The 19,606-nt window shown below is 45.8% G+C and overlaps 1 protein-coding gene across 3 annotated transcripts in view; it reads right to left on the reverse strand.

Moving 5' to 3' along the window:
- Positions 1–1,502: 1,502 nt before the first annotated feature.
- PIK3AP1 (phosphoinositide-3-kinase adaptor protein 1) overlaps positions 1,503–19,606 on the reverse strand; it is a 123,889-nt gene continuing 105,785 nt past the window's right edge. For 2 of the 3 annotated variants that reach the window (XM_056120367.1, XM_056120369.1), the window contains exons 13-16: positions 14,528–14,683; positions 11,899–11,969; positions 10,710–10,828; positions 1,504–2,423 (exon numbers count right to left, since the gene is read on the reverse strand). In XM_056120367.1, coding sequence (XP_055976342.1) covers positions 2,366–2,423; positions 10,710–10,828; positions 11,899–11,969; positions 14,528–14,683 — 404 coding nt within the window. In that variant the 3' untranslated portion in view covers positions 1,504–2,365. Of the gene's footprint in view, positions 2,424–10,709; positions 10,829–11,898; positions 11,970–14,527; positions 14,684–19,606 lie in introns of all 3 variants that reach the window. The other variant, XM_056120368.1, reaches the window with a different exon arrangement.

Genomic DNA, 19,606 nt, shown 5'->3' on the forward strand with positions numbered 1-19,606 from the left:
GAATAATATTTAATAAAATGTCCCAGTAGTAAAGTGCAGCACTATGCATATAAAGATATTAACATCATTGGCTAGGAATAGATTCCACCATGTTATTCATCTAAATACCTGTTAGTCTCAGAATACAGAGAAATCAAAATTTGATGTGCTAAAAATGGAGCTTAATAGTATTAAATATTTGGGAGGAGGGCACACCTAGCAGTGCTCAGGAGTTACTCCTGACTTGATGTCACTCAGGAATATTTGGGAAATTCAGTGCCTGAGATTAAACTGGGGCCTCTGGTATGCAAGAATGTACACTAACACTTTGATGGGGCTGGAGTGATAGCACAGTGGGTGTGGCCTTTGCCTTGCATGCAGCTGACCCAGGTTCAATTCCTAGCATTCCATATGGTCCCCCAAGCACCGCCAGGAGTAATTCCTGAGTGCATGAGCCAGGAATAACCTCTGTGCATTGCCGGGTGTGACCCAAAAAGAAAAAAAAATCTGAATCGATTAAAATTGATATTGAAAAATAAATTGTACTGTTTACAAAAAAAGAATGCACACTAACACTTTGATCTACCTCTCTGGACCATGAAAATCTTTTTAAAGTATAGTTTTTATCAAAATCAAATGTGTTTAAGATGAGAAATATTTATAAATAACTAGGAGGATTACTTGATCAACATAATCTCTTTTCTCCTTTTATTTCACATTCTTCCTATTATTCCCAACTGAGCGAAAAGCAAAGAAACAGAGTAAATCGAAGAATAACTTACAGAGTGGTTACCAAAATGGCTACTATGCCTTGGGAACCGTGGTGGGTAATTTGCACAAACACTCTTGATGACCGTGACCAATAATGTATTTTCATGTCAAGAAAAAAAAAATCCAAGCCCTCGGAAGCTGTTCATTTCAATGAGTCCTTATTTGCTGGGTAGAAGAATGTGGGTGTATAAGAACACTTAATCATGAGGGAAAAACACAATATAAAGTTGTTCTTAAATGAATAATAGTATGGCTTTTATATATCTATGTGGCATGGAGAATAACTATATAAAACTACTATATTTCTGATATATTTTTAAGAAATGGGTCAGATACATTTTTTGATGTGTTTATCAAATTGTGTTTTGAAAATAGATTTATGTGCTAGGAACTCAAAGTTAATGATGTATTTAAAGGTTTAAATATTTTTCGTGACTGGATATAGTTTGTGTTCTCTTATTTATTCATTTATTTATTTGTAATGGAATAACTGTAAGATAGGCCACAGAACTGTTCATGATTCAGTCATACAGTATTCCAAACCCCATTCCCCCCACCAGTGTACATTTCCCACCATCAATGTCCCCAATTTCTCTCTGACCCCACTTCCCACCCTCCCACCCCTCCACTCCCCAACCCCTGCCTGCCTCTGTGGCAGGCACCTTTTTTCTTCTGCTCTCTTGCTCTCTCTCTCTGTCTCTCTCTGTCTCTCTCTCTGTCTCTCTCTCTCTCTCTCTCTCTCTCTCTCTCTCTCTCTCTCTCTCTCTCTCTCTCTCTCCCCCCTTTCGTGCATTATGGTTTGCAACTGGGTGGTGGCTTTGGGCTATGAACATAACTGCCAGGACTTCTGAAAGTACAGGAAGGTGGGGGGAGGTAAGGGCACATTTTCTGCCTAAAAAGGCTTCACAAGTCTAGTGGTAATAAAAGGCATAAAAGGAAACATATAACTTTCTATTTTAGGTTCTTCCTTCATCTTCTGATTCTAGGAAGATGAAGAATTAAGGATCCTCTTCTGGTTTAAATGTCAGAATTAAGACCTCTAATGACCACACAACAATATATGTGGCCCCTGATACCCCAAGCTTCTGAAAAGTGCTTTTGAGTTTGCCATATGTGACCAACATTTTAAAAAAACCTTCTGAATCTACAGAAAATTTGAAAGCACTTAAAAACAAGATGCATCTTTTCACTTGGATACTGTTAAGTCTTAGATCATAACCACTTCTAGAAACCAGATTAAGTAACAAATAACAAAAGGTCTAACACAAGTGCATTTTAGTAAAATCTCTGGTAAAGTATATTTCTGATGAATCTTTTCAGGCTCTGACATGCCAAAGTAGAGGTAAGTATTCTAATTAAGTCTTCATCCTTTGGCAAAACAAAGATATAGATAAAAAATATAGTTGGCACTGGTGAATAAAGTCCTTCGTTTTTCATTTCTTTCTGCTATAATAATGTCTTCTTTGAGAAAAGCCCAAACCAGCAGGGCTTAAAGAATATCAGCAGTGAAAGTGGATCTTAAGGTCAGCAATCACGCCATAAAACTCAACATGAAGACATCATCAAGAGGCCGACAAGTGCAAGTCCTGAATTAGGCAGGTGGGAGAAGATGGAATCAGCGACCTCTGGGTGGAACAGGCGGAGGTGGATGGAAGGTTTCTCTGGTCAGAGGTCTGAAACAAAAGACAAGGCAATGGTATTTTAAAATGAATGTGACTAACTAGTCTTAAGATATTTATAATTGGTTGCAAACTATGCAACAAATTGGCATAACACACAAAGGATATGGTTTCAACGAAACTGAACAAACATAGATTTCTGAGTGGTTCACAAGACAGGCTGCATAGTAGAAAGCTACGAGATTTTTGAAAAATACCAACTCCCAGGGAATGGGGGCCTAGCTAAAGGGCTGCATCTCATGGACTGCATGTGTGAAGTGCTAAACTGATTCCTAGTACCACACATATCTCCCCAACCTCCCCACCAGTGTAGACTTGGGTATCAAAAGGAAAAGTTCACAGACTTATTCCATCATAATCTTCATGCATTTCACATGATTCTAGAAGGAACCCCCTCCTAAGGTTAGCTAATTCCTAGAAATGAAAAACATCTTGAATGGGCACATATTTTTTTTCTTTTTGGGTCACACCCAAAAGAACCCCAGAGTAACCCCAGAGTCTGCACTCAGGAATTATTCCTGACGGTGCTCAGAGGACCATATGGGATGCTAAGGATTCAACAAGGCTGCGTGCAAGGCAAATGCCCTACCTACTATGCTATTGATCTGGCACATGCCTTTTACATGCAAACTAAGCATCCAGAGAGATCACCCTAAACCAAAGTCCACCCCTGCCCCAACCAGGCTCCCTAATTCTAGCTGCCATCCATCTTCCCTAATTATACCAAAGCAATGTATCAAACTGGAGACAGACACTCTGCCCAGAGCCTTCTAAAATTATTCAAGCGTACTAATTCTATGTCAGCTTGCCCTGGCTCACTTCTTTTCAGGATAAATACCTTTGCCCATATTTCTCCCAGTCCCTTTCTCCTGGCTGATTCTGATGCTTCCCCAAGGGGACCACCCCACCTATTGCACTGTGTAACCCTTTCTCCTGAGATCTGAGGATAAGAAAGCAAATTTTCAATGGTAGTTAACTGATGTATTGATCCTGCCAATTTAATAATAAATAAACCTGTAGTTCAACCAGTGCTGGTGTGGATGCAGGGAGAAAAGGACTCTCATTCACTGTTGGTGAGAATGCTGACCGGTCCAGCCTTTTTTGGAAAACATATAGGCAGTTCTCAAAAAACTAGAAATTGAGCTTCCATACAACCCAGCAATACCACTTCTGGAACTACGGGAGGACAGATGGCCTTGAGGACCCAAAAACACTGCAGAAAAGCCATCTGCTTTTCATTGCAACACTATTCACAATAGCCAGAATCTGGAAACAACCAAAGTCTCGAGAACAGATGATTGGATAAAGAAACCATGGTGCATCTACACAATGGAAGACCATGCAGCCACCAAGAAAAATGAAGTCATGAAACACACTTATAGATGTGTAAGTGCACTTATAAATACACTTCTAAAGTTTAAAAATGCACTTATAAATCATGCTGAGTGAAATGAGTCTGAGGAAAAGGGACATAGAATGATTGTATTCATTTGTGGGATACAAAAAAAAAAGACTTAATATGAGACTAATACCCAAGGACAGTAGAAACAAGGGCCAGGAGGACTAACTGATAGTTGGAAACTTGCCACAAGTGGTAGTGGTGAGGGCAGTTGGGATAGAAAAGGGACTGCTATGACAGTGATAGTTGGAAATGATCATTCCAGACAAGAACCTCGTGCTGAAAGAAGATAAAGGGACAAACATGATAACCTTTCAGTACCTGTATTACAAACCATAATGCCCAAAAGGAAAGAGAGAAAAAAAAGAAAAGTGCCTGCCATAGAGGGAAACTGGGGACACTGATGGAAAATGTACACTGGTGAAGGGATGGGTGTATGATTGAACCCCAATCATGAACAACTTTGTAACTGTGTATCTCACAGCGATTCAATTATAACAAACAAGCAAGCCCAAAAACCCTGTAGTTCAAAAGACCAGATGGCTCAAAGAACACATGCGGGAGGCCTGGGTCCCATTCTGAGAACAGAACAGTCCCTTCAGCACTGCCAGGAGCGACCTCTAAGCATTGAGCAGGAAGTAGCTCCCCAAGCACGACTGGATGTGGCTCCCAAATCAAAACCAATAACAAATAAAACACCAGTGATCTAAATTCACAGCTAGGCAGGAGATGTGCTATAGTCAGAAATTCCTTGACAGAGGAACTGAGAATTTCCAAAGTCAGCTTCTCACAACAAATTCCTCAGGGGGTTACTAAGAGTATTTTCTCAACCCAAGTTTGCTTTCTTCAGCAGCCCCCTCCAATTGCTCTGGCTAGTTTCTAAACAGTCCCAGATAGACTTGGGCTTGTTCGCAGATATCCGATGATGGGCATGTGTGCTGTAAAACCAATATTTAATTCACCTGGAAGCAAATCAGTAAGTCAAGAAAGAGAGCTTTGTCAGGAGCTGAAATTGAACCATGATATGCTGAGAACGAACTATTCTGCCCTAGAATTGTGCACTGAGAGATTAAATGAATCAATGAGTAAATATTTATTAAATGTCTCATATGCAAGTTTTGTGCTAGTCAAGGAAGTGCAAAAGAGCTGAGAGAAAGTCTTAGGAACAAGGTAGGGAGGCAGAAGTAGAAAAAAAAATAACCACAGAGATCTTCCAGAGGTGCAGTTCAGAACCCTGGATGTGTACATAGAGTTTGGTATCTTATTCAGAGAAGACAATGGACAGAATCCTTTCATCAATCAGATGGATGAGACTTCGATGAGAAAGCTGAATCAAGCAGTGCTGCTGTATACCTGAGCAAGCCTGAGCTGTCTTTCTTCTCTCTTCCTCTCCCCCTTCTTTCCTCTCCGCACCATCCCTTTCCCTTTTTCTTCCTTTCTCTCTTCCCCTGTCACTGTCCTCCCGTTGTTCATCGATTTGCTCAAGCAGGCCCAGTAACATTGTGAGACTTGTTACTGTGTTCGGTATTTCGAATATGTTACGGGTAGCTTGCCAGGCTTTGCCTATAGGCGAGATACTCTGAGTAGCTTGCAGGGATCTCCGAAAGGCGCTGAGGAATCGAACTCAGGTCGGCCCGGTCGGCTGGGTGCAAGGTAAACACCCTACCCACTGTACTTTCGCACCAGCCGATAGCACAGCGGGTAGGGTGTTTGCCTTGCACCCAGCTGACCCGGGTTTGTTACTCCACCCCTCTCAGAGAGCCCAGCAAGTTACTGAGAGTATCTTGCCCGCACAGCAAAGCCTGGCAATTTACCTGTGATGTATTCGATACGCCAAAAACAGTAACAACTAGTCTCACAATTTGTTGTGAGATGTTACTGGTGCCCCCTCGAGCAAATCAATGAACAATGGGAGGACAGTGCTACAGTACTCTTTTCCTCTCCTTCCCTTCCTTCTTTCTCTTTTTCTTCCTTGCTTTCTTTAAATATTTATCTATTATGAATCGATTCTTGGATATGGGTTCTACTCTCAGGATCATGGACCCTACTCTCAGGATACTGAAGTGTAGTAGATGATAGAGAGAATTGGGAAATTCTGTAAACTGCACTGTCTGTTTTGTTTGTTGTTTGTTTGTTTGGGGGGCCACACCCGGCAATACTCCTGGCTCTGTAGTCAGAAATCACTCCTGGCAGTGCTCAGGAAAGCATATGGAATGCCAGGGATCGAACCCTGGTCAGCCACATACAAGGCAAGCGCCTTATCTGCTGAATCATCTCTCTGACCTCAACTTTACTCTTTGTTCTGATGGGGGGAATCAATCACCTATGGGAAAACAATGCAGACTTTGTGCTCACATCTGAAGGACAAGTTCTACTTCTCTAAGCCTGCCATACAGAGGTAATGATAACTTCATTGGATGACCATGTGAGGCTTGAAGATAAGGATTGGAAAGTGAGTATCATGGTTTCCATCTTAGAGTAGTCACTCAAGAAGTAAAGAAAAATATTTGTGTCCTAGTGATCAAAAACGTCTTTTAGAGGTCTCTTCCTCATGGATGTCCCAGGAGCCTTAGATTTCATCTTCCACCCCAAAGATGCTCATGCTTCCTTTCTGGGGAAGGCAAGCAAACTGACCACTGAACTGAATGGGGCGCTGGAAGCTTCCCACCCCCACAATGTGCATTCCCAAAATCTGATCACAGGAGACCCCTGGAATGGGTGTTCTATGGTGTATGGGATGATGCGGAGGCCATCTGCACTACACATGACACCAGCTTTTGGGATGTGGGCCAGGGAGATGACTCAAAGGGTTAGAGCACATCTTTTGAATGAAGGTTCCAACCTGAGCACCTAAGCACCTCAAGAAGTGACCCCTGAGTGCCACACATGGAGTAGCCCCCAAGACCACTACTCCAAAACCAAACAGAAAAACACCAAAAAAAAAAAAGACAACTTTGAGGTTTGGTGCAGGTGCTTTGGAAACTACTCATCTTACAGGAGACAAGATAATGCCTTATAAGAAAGTCCAATTAGTCATTAAAATTGCTACCTAGCAAGGCTTGAGAGATAACATCAGGATATGATGCTTGCCAGCCCAGGTACAATCCCCAGCACAACGTATGGGCCCCTTGGCACCACCACGAGTGATTTCTGAGCACAGAGCCAGGAGAAAGCCCTGAGCACAGTTGGGTGTGCCCCCACCAAAAAAGAAAATGTTACCTAGATATAAATCTGGAGTTGTCTTTTCCTTTGGTATCTCCTGGCCCTTTGTGAGCACAGGGGCTGGTTTCAGATTATACCTGGGAAGCTGCAACCCCCTTCCACCTCTGCAGGAAGCCTTCAGCAGTGTTCTGATGAGGCCTTAAAGGGGCCAGCACGGATTGTCAGTGATTGGTAACTCTCTAGTGAATGGCAAAAGTTCAAAAACCAATGGGCCATGCAGCAGCAAGAATCTGGATTGTTTTTCCTCCTATCAGATCCAGATCACAGCACTATCAGCTGCCCATCCTCTAGGGCTAAAGGCCTGCCAGCAACTAGCCATGCAAAGAGGCACGTATCTGTGCCTGTTCTTGCCACCACCTGCCCTCGCTGACTCTGAAATGCACTGCACACTGCAAGAGGGAGGAGGCTGAAGCTCTTCCTGGCATCTCTACCCTCCACTGAAGTCTGTTTAGGACTTACAGAGTCTTGGTAGCACTTGCCTTCCCATCCCCATCTATTCATCCACTCAGTTAATTTACTAGTTTTTTAATTTATTAAGTTCCTACTATGTGCTGATTACCATACTAAGCACTAAGTTAAAAGAACGGTTTTAATTTTACAGTGATTCAATAAAATAAAAGTTTTTTTTTAAGAAAAATATAGGTGAACTTCAGGAAACAGAAAAATCAATGTTTTAACCGGAAAGCCTATTTTCACAAGTCTCACTATCTGCAACTGCTATGTAAAAAGAGGGAGCACAACATGGAAGGAATTATAACAGGTGTTGGGGGACTTAAGAAAGATTCACAGAAACGTCAGGGAAACGTTGACAGAAGAGGAGGTTCAGACAGAGTCTGACTGGACCGGAAGTTTTCTAAGCAGAGACTGGAAGGGCATACAGAAAGACAGACATTATTCCTGGCAAAGGGAATGGATTGCACAGTAAGGATAAAACAGCCTAGCTCAGTGGGACTCCTTCAGGGGTGGGCACGAATGACACTGTGGAGGGGTGGAACTAAAAAGGCTAGCCAGGGCCAGCGTGTGCTAAAATATAGAGTGAAATCTGAAGAATGTCAGACCGGGAAGTGACATCATCAGTTATTTCTGTTCTAGCAAGTGCACTCTGGGTGCAGCGTGGAGGCAAGGAGGTAAGCGCAGGCCTACACAGTGAACTTAGGCACTGGCAGATGGCGAGGAGGGGGTGGATGAGGCTGAAAAGGGCGCAGAATGGGCAGGGCCAGGAGAATGGATGTGGGAGTGGGAGGGAGACAGAGATGGAGGCTAGCTCCCAGGTGTGAGGCTTGGGAAAGGGAAAACAAGCGCAGATACCTCAGGCTGGGGAGGGAGAGGAACAGGAGGGATGCTGAATTTAGGTTTATACACACAGAATCTGAGACTTGGGACATTTGGGTGAAGAGTCCCAAGTACACACCGGAGAAAATAGAAGACTGGGATGAAGATGGAGATTAAGGGTCCCTGATGGTAATTCGGAGGCAGAAGGCAGAATGAACAGAGAACCGGGACTGGGAGTGAGCAATGAGCAGGATGGAGACTGGGGGATTATTGGGAGGAGACTATGGGTGAGGACAGGCCCCTGATTCTCAGATCAGGGCGTAAAGAGGAGATCCCACCTTCAGCCTCTCCTCCCCTCTGGCAGCAGAGAGGCTGCTTGAGTCCTCAGTCTAACTTAACAGAGATTTCCTACGGGATGTCTGAGTTAGAGCCCTGGTACCACCTGGTCTCCCAAGCACTAACTTCATTATTAATAATCACTTCATTATTTAAAATGCACACAAAACAACTGTTTATCTGCAAATCTTTCTTCACACCCAAATTGCAACCACACCTCAAGTTTTGCTGTGTACAGATTTTATTTTTTGCAAACACCGTTTCTTGAGTAAAAGAGTGTTTTTCCTCCTTCTTTCCCACCTCTTGATCATTTTATCACAACTTGCTTCCAGGCCACTTCTTTTGACACATTTGAATGCATCCCAGAGCCTGTCCTTCCATCTCTGGAACTTGTTTTCCTTGTTGTTCTCTTTTTTTCTCTCCCATTATCAAAATCCCTCAGTGCCTTGTAGCGATAGTGTCAGGCATGACACTCTTTTTTTCTTGGTACAATTAGATAACTGCCTCCAAAGCCTTTGACCTTCAGGAACAAAGGTTTTACAAATTGTATCCCCTTCCATGACAACTAGACCTCCTGGGACAGATGTGATAAAGTGATGGGATGGCTGAATCAGACCTACTTAGTTTGGCCACACACAGCAAGTCTCAATCCTATCTCAAGCCCTAGCTCCTAGAGCTGCAAAGGAGAGGACACTAAATACCGCCTTAGAAATGCGGAGAGAATAAAATGAGATGATGCATTTAACCCATTTGATATAAGAAGCATGTAACAAGGGCTTGTATTTCCACATTTGCTCTCTTTGTCAATAATCTTCTCTCATCATGAACTAGTTAATCATTTTCTGATCTGTTTTCAGGCCACCGCCAGTGGTGTTCAGTGGCCACTCCCAGTTAAGTAGTTGGGAGACCAGATTGATGCCAGGGTTGGAACTAGGGCCTCCCACAGGCAAAGCATTCACCACAGTCCACTGAACCATCTCTCTGACCCTTGGCAATAATTTTCAAGGAATAGAACATTTTGCAAATTCAGAGGGCTGGACTAGATGATCAGTTCTTTTTAGGGCTTTCTTGATGGCAAGATCTTTATCTAGATTGAGTATCTAGAAAGATCTTCATACTAGATACTTGAGTGTGTGCCCTCTGTCTCCAGCAGGGAGTTGCCTGCTGAACAGGTGACACTGCTAGATGGGGGGAGGTGTGGTGTGTGTGCAAGTGGGGGGGTGGTGGTGCATAAGAATGTTGCCGTGATCACAGGGACGACATCTAAAGAGATGGGCAAGAAATGGGTAGATCTTTAAGATGCATCAGCCTGTCTTTCCAAAAATCAGAAGAAAAGCTTTCTTGCTATCCTTTCTTCACATATTCTATTGATGAGTGGCATCTGAATAAAAAGTGTCAAATGTAAAACAAAACAGAAAAAAAATGCAGCTGAAATAAAAAAAACCTTCCTCCTTGGAATCATTTACCTCCACATTACATTTGTAACACCAGAGAGTCCCTCTCTAGAGAAACCCAGCCTTGCAGACCTTTCCTTTTCTATCAACTGACCCACAGAACACTTTGGCCACTTTTTCTGTTTCCCCAAAGGGCCCTGAGTGGGCAGCAAGAAGAGGGGATTCCCCACTCCTCCCTCAGTGGGTAGTGGGATAAATGGGATATTTTACAGAAAAAAAAATTTTTTTTTGTAAAAGGTCCTGCTGGAGCCTGAGTAAGATTCTAAACAACACCGTGCATCAAGGCCCAGTCAGTGAGGAAGCCCCATTTGAGACCCCTCTCCAAACCTTCTCTATGGCTGGAACTCCAGTCTCACAGCTGTGAGAAAATGCTCCTGTCCCTTTCACAGACCAGGAAACAAGTTCATGCAAATCAAAGAATTCATCCACAGATGGCCACACGCACGCCTCTCACCTTCATTTTCACTCCTAATTCCTCCTCTCCTGGTCTCCCCAAACTACCATCCCCATCATAGAGACAAGGGAATTAGTTATTAAGGGTCAAATTCTAACCAAACACGAACATCAACCAAAGTCTATGCTTCCCTCCAGGTTTACCTCTGGGAGGCCGCTCGTGGAGGCACCCTGGGGGGCCTCTCCAGGGGCACGCTGGGCATTGCATCCACTTGAGGGGGGCCCGGACTTCGGCTTCTGGTAACTTCAGGGACTTCATTATCCTAAGCCAGAAAGGTGAGAAAGAAAAGGGGAGATTATTCATATAGTGATAAGTCAGGAACACCAGACTTCAGCCATCAACTTCTATTAACTTATCTATTAACTCCAGAGTCATGGAGGAGTTAGCCAGAGCAGAGATCATTAACAAGCTGAATTCTCCTTCCTCCTGAGTCAAGGTTGGTATGTGGGGACCACAAGCTCTTTTAGTCTGAGGGGACTTATTTTTTTTTTTTGCAGGGGGAGGGGCGGTGGTGTTGAGCCACACCTGCAAGTGCTCAGGGCTTACTCCAAGCTCTGTGCTCAGGGAGCACTCTGGTGGTGCTTGGAGAACAATACAGTCCCAGGGATTGAACTGGGGTCAACCACATGCAAGGCAAGTGCCTTAACTCCAGTACTATTTCCCTGGCCCTCTGAGTGGACTTCTGTGTCTCCTGCCTCTCTATCTTCTTCCCTCCTTTTTCAACTGAAGCAAAATTCGCATAATATAAATTGATCATGGTCTGTTTTGATTTTTGGTTGTTGCTTCAATGGCTGGGGTCCTTGGGTCCTCGGATCACAAGGGCAGTGCTGAAGATTTCAGGCAGCATGTGGGGCAGAGCCAGGCCCCACATGCCTGCACGGTGGATGCCTACCACTGAGCGATTCCCTGCCTAAATGACCTGCTGTAATATCTCCTCTCATCCCCTCCCAGCTCACCCAGCAAGCACCAATCCCTCCAGTCTCTAGGGCTTTGCCTATTCGGACATTTTCCATAACGGAATCCCATGATCCCATGGCATATGACACATGACCTCACGTGTCTGGCTTCTTGCCTTTGGATTTCTTTTTGTTTGTCTTTGGGGCCACGCCCAGCAATGCTCAGGGGTTACTCTTGGTTCTGCACTCAGGAATCACTCCTGGTAGGCTCAGGGCACCATATGGGGTACCAGGGATGGAACTCAGGAAGGCCACATGCAAGGCAAGTGCCTTATCCGCTGTACTATTTCTCTGGCCCCATGGACTTCAATTTCTAACAGTGAAATATCTCTTAGGACAAGACAAAGCGGAGGTTCCTCCTCTCCCGTGCACTCACCTCATTGTCCCCCTCCATCCCACTGCTCACACTGAGAAGGCTCCGAGTGCTGGATCTGTTACTCGCACTGCCTGCAGGGGACAAAGTCAGACTGTGGATTCCTCGGGCAAGAAAAAAACACACTTAGCTTACCTTTGCTAGTAGAAATAATAATTCCTGAGTATGGGATTATTCAAAAGATCCTGACTGATATGATGGCCCTGATGTGACAGACGTCTCTGGATTCCTCATTTGGGGGTGAATTCCCTTACTTCCTTGCAAAGTGACCCAGGGCAAGTTGCCTAACCACTCTAAGTCTCCATTTTCTGATTGAGAAACTCACAGCATTGTCATATGGAGTAATCACAGGGTAACATGTTTGGCAAAAGGCTTGCAAAATGTAAGCATGTATATCTGTTATTATCACATTCAAGATGGGAAATGCTCTGTCATTAAGCCAACAGAGCTCCATCTCTCTTCTTCCCTCCTTCCCATCATACTTAGCTACATGGCTTTCATTAGCTAATATGACATCAGCACATATGACACAAGCCAAAGTTTGATAAACACTTGCACACCAGCGCTTGTTCCTCTGGAAAGTTCCATTTCAGGATCTTATGAGGATAATTTTGCCATGGTCGGTGTCTATTCCCAGCCATTTCCCACTATTATTAAAGGGACTGGAGAACCTCAGTCTTTAACAACTTGCTTATAATTAAAAAAAAAGATTTTTTGGGGCCGAGCGATAGCACTGAATAGGGCATTTTCCTTGTATACGACCAACCTGGGTTTGCTCCCCGGCATCCCATATGGTCCCCCAAGCACCGCCAGGAGTGATTCCTGAGCATTGCTGGGTGTCGCCCAAAAACTAAAAAAAAAAACTTTTACTCGGGATTTATACCAAACTCAAAAATAAGATTTATAGGTAAGCCATCTGAAAATAAAAGGAGTCAACACAAACAAACATAAGTTCAGGTTATTGAGTTAGATCCCCAGAGGCACTGAAGTATGAGAAGCCACCAGGATGTCCCAGCCCATCTGGAATGCCAGCTGAATAAAATTGCAGAGTAACCCCAAATGACCCCCCAGAGAGTGGAGACAAACCAATGAGTCTTGGCCAAGTTTTGAGTCAGAATAAATAATGAGCATGTTTCAAGCCACTACATTGAGGGCTTGTTCCTAGCAGTAGATAACGAACCTGTGTCCCAGGGCCGGAGTGACAGTACAGCGGGTAAGGAGCTGGTCTTGCATGTGGCCAAGCCAGGTTTGGTCCCTGGCACTATATATGGTCCCCCCAGTCCCGCCAGGAGTGATCTCTGAGCACAGAGTCAGGAGAAAGCCCTGAACCTGCCAGATATAGCCCCCCAAAACAAAGCAACAACAACAAATACCTCCCAAGTAACTGTCTCATAAGGCCCAGTGCAGGTCATAAATGCAGAGTCAAGTCAGCTACTAGGTCTGTTATCATAAAAACACTTTCTAAACAAGTGAGTTCATCCCTCCCCATAAACTACCGAGCAAGGCCAGAAACACAGTTCATACACTTTATTCTCCATGCTGCCAGGCCCAGCAATGTTGAGGGCCACTATCCACTTGGGCAGTGCTGGGCAGTGCTGTCTCCCAAGCTATCTTCCCAGATCCTAGAGAAAGATTCTTAACCTAAATCCATAGATGGGAAAAGCAGCGTGTATGTGTGCACACGCATGCACATACTTTTCTTCTTTTTTTTCCTGGATGCCTATCCAGAGCATATTTCAAATTGTCAGAGGAGTTTGCTTGTGAAGCAGAAAAGACCCAAACCCCTGGCTAGGAGGTCTTCCTGCTTCACCGTCCACTTTGCAATTCTCTGCCTGGCATTTAAGCAGACACGAGTCCCAAACGTTTGTCAGCTTGTCTCTTGCCCTTTGCTTGCTCTCCTAGCTGAGGTGCAGACACGAAAATGCCTGAGAGAGGGAAAGCCTCAGCTTGTGAGGCTGGTGTGTCTCAAGCGGGCCACCAGCACCGTGTCAGAGAGAAGGAGACATCTACCTACACATGCGTTCGGACTGTCGGCTGCAGTCACACTCCCATTCTAGCTGCCAAGCCCAAAGAAAGTCACCTCCTACTCAGATCCTCTTCCTGCCTCCAGAGCTGGAATTCTCAAATCTGAGGCCAATGTTCTCTCAAGTTGCTGTCTCCTTGCCCTTTCCATTTCCTGATCCCGACTGAAGAAGTACACAGATTGGCAGTGGGAGACTCAGTCCTGCTTCCAGACATCGTGAGTTCAAGTCTCTCTCTAGCTATACAGTCAGTTCCTTCCTCTGGAAGTGGAAGCTTGAATGTCTGTCTCATTGATTTATTCTGAGAACGTAATCATAGACTCCACAGAGGGAGCTAAACTCAAAGCAAATGCTTAATAACTGTTAGCTAGTATTATTTGTATGTGTTTTTTTTTAATTTATTTTTTTACTCCTAAAAGAGTGAAATAACGACCATGCTGCCTGGCAATATCTGTGTAAGGATTGATGGCTCCCTGATACAGGCCTTCCCGGGTACATAGTCCCTGCTTTGAACCGTCCCCAAGCCCAGGCTCCAGATGGGCTCTAATGCCCTTGTACTAGAGGTTTCTGACGCTGCAGGGGCAGCAGTGGAGGCCCCATCGGCTGCTCACTTGCGGTGCTGGAGGTGCTGTCTGTCTTCCAGTCTCCGCGTCTCAGCTCCGTCCTGGGGGGCAAGATGCTCTTCCTGGGGCCGCTCTCATAGACTCCGTACTCCACTTTCCCGGGCAGGAGCTGTGAGTGCCGGATTGGGACTGTGATCTCCAAGTCTGGAATCAGAAGGAAAATGGGAGAATCGCTATGTATTTGGGGAAGATTTACCAAACTTCTGCTGCTCCCTGCCCACCTGCCCCTCACATCAGGATGGTGCCTGCAAGGGAGGAGGCAGGGAGGAAGGAGAAGATAGAAATCCATCCCTGAACACCACAGACTCTCTCTGGGACAAAAAAGGAGGATGAGGAGCATGTGCAGGGCAGGAGATTAGTTCCTCCAACACTGCGGTCAGTCAGCTTCTCTGAATGACATCCTATTTCTGAGCAGGAGGTTACTGATCTATTTTTAATTTGGAGGACACATCTAGTAGTGCTCTCCTGGGGCCACTCCTGGCTCTGTCCTTGGGGGTCACTCCTGGTAGGGCTTGGGAGCACAAGGTACCAGGGATGAAACCTGGGTCTCCTGCCGGCAGAACACAGGCGTGGTCCCCTGAACTCCCCCTTGGGCTCAGCAGGGTGGTGGTGGTGGTAGTGGCAGTAACAGGTTATGCCACGTGCCTGGCAGACTTCTCAGAGCTTTCTTATCTCGACACCTTGGATCCTCCCAACACTCCGGAAACAAATACTATTACCATCCCTCCCTGCAGGAACTGAGACTCAGAACTCTGAGAGAGCCTGCCTTGGTGACAGAGCCGGGGAGTGGGATAGCTGGGATGCGATCCGGGTGACAAAGTCCAGGCTCCTGAGCATCGCTCACCTTGCCTCTCAGTCCCTTTCTACATTATAGGCGATGTGCAGTGAGCATGGACAGAGGCCCTCAGGCCAGTGGAAAGATGGGGTGACTTGTAAGGTGGCCAGTGATTCCTTCACCCTGAAGTTTTTTGTTTGTTTGATTGTTTGTTTTACCTGATTCCCTGCCTCCCCTCTCTTTTAATGGTGGGGTCGGGAATCAAACCCAGGGTTTCACACGTGCAAGGCAAGTGCTCCACCGAGCCACATCTGGCTCTTAACCTGTTCTCGTGACCTTTTTTTTCTTTTTGGGTCACACCTGGCGATACGCAGGGGTTACTCCTGGCTCTCCACTCAGGAGTTACTCCTGGCGGTGCTCAAGGGACCATATGGGATGCTGGGAATCGAACCTGGGTCAGCCACGTGCAAGGCAAACGCCCTACCTGCTGTGCTATCTCTCCAGCCCCTCTCATGACCTTTTTAGTCCTTGCCCAGTGGCTGCTGATTCTTCCTCTCTAAAGTTCCACCCCTGGGCTCTAGGATCACAAATCAACTCCTGCTGATGAGCTGAACAAAACATCTGTGGGTGCTCGCACAGACTTCCAGCCCCAGGAAGAGTTGTGCCAGGTTCCCGCCCATGCCCGCACACTCCCTCTGCCAAGGTCCGGGCACACCCCTGGGGAGAGGGCAGGCTCCGGTTGCACTATTGGGACACGTGCTCTTATCTAAATGCCCCCATTTCCTCCTCTGCCCCTCGTCTTCTCTGTTACAGGTGCAGCAGGAAGTTCAGGGAGTCCAGGGGTGGGGGCTGCGCCACTGGCCAGAGATCTGCTGCAAAGAGCAAACTGACCATAACCTGAACCCAGGAGAGAGCAGCGGCGGGCCGGGCAGGCCACACACACAGGAAACTGTCTGCACAGAGAAACTTTCCCACTCTGTGATTTTTCTTGTTGTTGTTGTTTTTTGTTTTGGGCCACACCCAGCAGTGCTCAGGGGCTCAGCAGCAGTGGATTCTATCCCAATAATGTCATTGAACCTTAAAATTATTTCACAATAAAGAGTTAAATTTTATGAGCTGTGGGATTGATTTCTATCTCCTGTTCTATTGGTTACACAGTTCCAAGAGTGTTTGTTCATGCTTTTGATGTATTTAGCTTCTGCCCCTCCACCACCACCAGTTCTGGGGTCAGAGGGACATAGAGCCCATAGGGTGCTTGCCTTGCATGCAGATGACCCAGCATTTCATATGGTTCTCCTAGCACCCCACCGTGAGTAATGCCTGATTGCAGAGCCAGGAGTAAACCCGAAGCACTGCCCCCTACCCAGCTACCCCGCAGATGCCCAGTACCTTCTTCCACTGTCCCAGTGTCCTACTTGTAGACAGTTCTTCTTCCCCTCCTGTCCTCCCACTTGGTAACTTCAGCTCTGTAATCAAAGCCCAAGGCGCTATTCCAGACCATCTACCGCTCTGCTGTGCTTCTCTCTATACCACATATGCGTGAGACTGCCCAGGATTTGTCTTCCTCTCACTTATTTCACTTAACAGTGTGATCCCTTCTAGTCCATCCAACTTAGAGCAGAAGGCAAGAGTTCATCATTCCTTAGAGCTGTGCAGAACGCCATTGTGTACATACGCCTCCACGTCTCTATCCACTCCTCCTTTATGGGACCTTGGACTGTTTCCCAGTCTAACTACTGCAAATAGTGCTGTACCGAGAATTTAAAAGGGCAGGTTGTTGGTGTGAGCGTGCACAAGCTCTCCTTCTAGGGATTCAGTTCTGACAGTCGTGTATGTTCCTAGAATGAATGCTTCCCAGGACCCCAAGCCCACGTGGATCTTTCCCTTGGGCTCCCTGGTAACCAAGGGGGAGAGAGGGGTGGGGGGAGCTGCCCCTGGGTGTGGCTCTCTCGTCTTCAAGCCCAGTCAGCTGTCACACTTTTATCTTCCCTTAACTTTGCCTTGGCTTTTTAATAACAGTCATTTAAAGGGAGGTTCCTATCTGCTTAATTCACGACCATGAAGTAATTTTTACCCTCAACCAGTTCCAAGAAGAAGAAAAAGAAAATGACAAGGGGGAAAAAAAAAGACCAGAGAGCCCAAAGTTCAAAAATTTCAAGTTGAGCCCATTTGAATATCAAGACAGTTCTGATATTCTTTGAATGATCAAGTACCCATCCCTCCACCAGTGCCCATTTTTCACTAAGAACAATGCCAGGAGTGACCATCACTGTGTCCCCATAGCATTTTTCCCGAAACGAATTCACTTGAGTTTCTGTTTTCCCTTCTTCAAGCGTCACTACTTTTCCAGCAAGTAGATAAACCAGCTGTAACTACAGAGAAGGAAACTGAGGCACAGAGTAGCTAGAGGAATAGTCCCGGGTCATAAAGCAAGTTCCCTGGGAGCCCAGCTGGTGCTGTCCCGGATAAGGCCATGGACACACCCAAGCCGATACCATCTTCTCCGTGGAACTGAGACACCTGTCCTGCCACCTTCCGGCTCCCACACCGTCCTAGCTCTGCGCCATCAAGCAAGAGCAAAACAGTGTGATTAGGAATCTTATTTCTAAATGAATTATATTGTGCCTACTAAGGAGGCAAGCTTGGAGACTTGGTGAGAAATGGGGTGGGGATGAGGATGGAGACTACAAAGATCACACTGGTGGTTGGGATTGGCGTTGGAACATGGAATGCCTGAAACAACTGTACTGTGAATAGCTTTGTAAAGCACTGTGTTTAAATAAAGCCTAAAAGAACCTTAGGAGCTGGGAAAGAATGCAGTGGTTAGAATACATGCCTGGCATGTGTACCCCTGACCTAGGTTTGATCCCTGGCACTGCACATCCCCAAGCATTGCTTGTGAGCTGTGGAAGCTCCTGAGCACTGCAGGATGCCCAGATGAGACCCAGCACTGCAGGGCCCAATAGCCGATACCCTCGTGCCTGTGCACTGAACTCCAGGCCCAACTAGCTGAAAATCACATGTGGGACCCTCGGGTCTCCTAAGCAGCACTTGGAGATCCCTCCTCCCCAGGGAATTGAAAATAAAAAAGAACCTTAGCGTTAAAATTATTCTTGGTATTCTAAGAGAACAAAAGGGAATGTCCTGCCACAGAGGCAGGGTGGGATGGTGGGATGGGGGGTGGGAGGGATACTGGGACCTGTGGTGGTGGAAAATGGGCACTGGTGGAGGGATGGGTGTTTGATCATTGTACACTTGAAACCCAAGCACAAAAATTAGTAAATCTACAACTGTACCTCATGCTGTTTCACTAACAAAAATTTTTTAAAAAATGTAAATGATGGAGAATAGGCACTCATGGTGGGATGGGTACTGGATCATTGTATAACTGAAACCCAAGCACAAAAATGTAAGTCTACAACTGTACCTCATGGTGTTTCACTAATAAAAATTAAAAATAAAATAAAAATTATTCTTGGTGTTCTAACTCGAACAAAGGAACATTTATCATTGTTTTTCTTTTCTCTCCCCCCATCAGCAAAGGCACCTCTCACCAACCCTCATTTCCCCGGAGGTCACTATAATCCAGAGCTGATGGTTCCCAAGTGGTTTTATTTGGGGAAAGCAGAACCCTTCCTTCTAATAAAAATAGAAGCTCAATGAAAAAATGTTTTTTAAAAACTGTTGCAGGTGCTGGAGTGATAGCACAGCAGGTAGGGCTTTTGCCATGCATGTGGCCCCACCCGGGTTCCATTCCCAGCATCCCATATGGTTCCCCGAGCCCGGCCAGGAGTAATTCCTGAGTGCATGAACCAGGAGTAACCCCTATGCATCGCTGTGACCCAAAAAGCAAAAACAAACAAACAACAACAAAAAAACTGTTGTCAAAGAAACTGCCACAGTCAAAAAAGGGCAAGTAGCCTCAAGCCTGTCCCAATCCTTCCACTCCCTGAACTACCCGCCGCCAGCTGGCCAGAGTTCACAGAGAAGTGCCAGGGCACCTCAGAGCGAGAGGCAATCACAATTCAGGAGGTCTCCCAACACATAATCCAGTTTAGGGCATTAATGGGTGGAGTGATAGCACAGCGGGTAGGGCGTCTGCCTTGCACGCAGCCAACATGGCCGACCCGAGTTCGATTCCTCTGCCCCTCTTGGAGAGCCCGGCAAGCTACCGAGAGTATTCGATATGCCAGACACAGTAACAACAAAGTCTCCAATGGAGACGTTACTGGGCCCGCTCGAGCAAATCGATGATCAACGGGAGGGCCTTTACTTTTACTTTAGGGTATTAA

The sequence above is a fragment of the Sorex fumeus genome, unplaced genomic scaffold, assembly GCF_029834395.1.
Source record: "Sorex fumeus unplaced genomic scaffold, SorFum_2.1 ptg000043l, whole genome shotgun sequence".
Lineage (NCBI taxonomy): Eukaryota > Metazoa > Chordata > Mammalia > Eulipotyphla > Soricidae > Sorex > Sorex fumeus.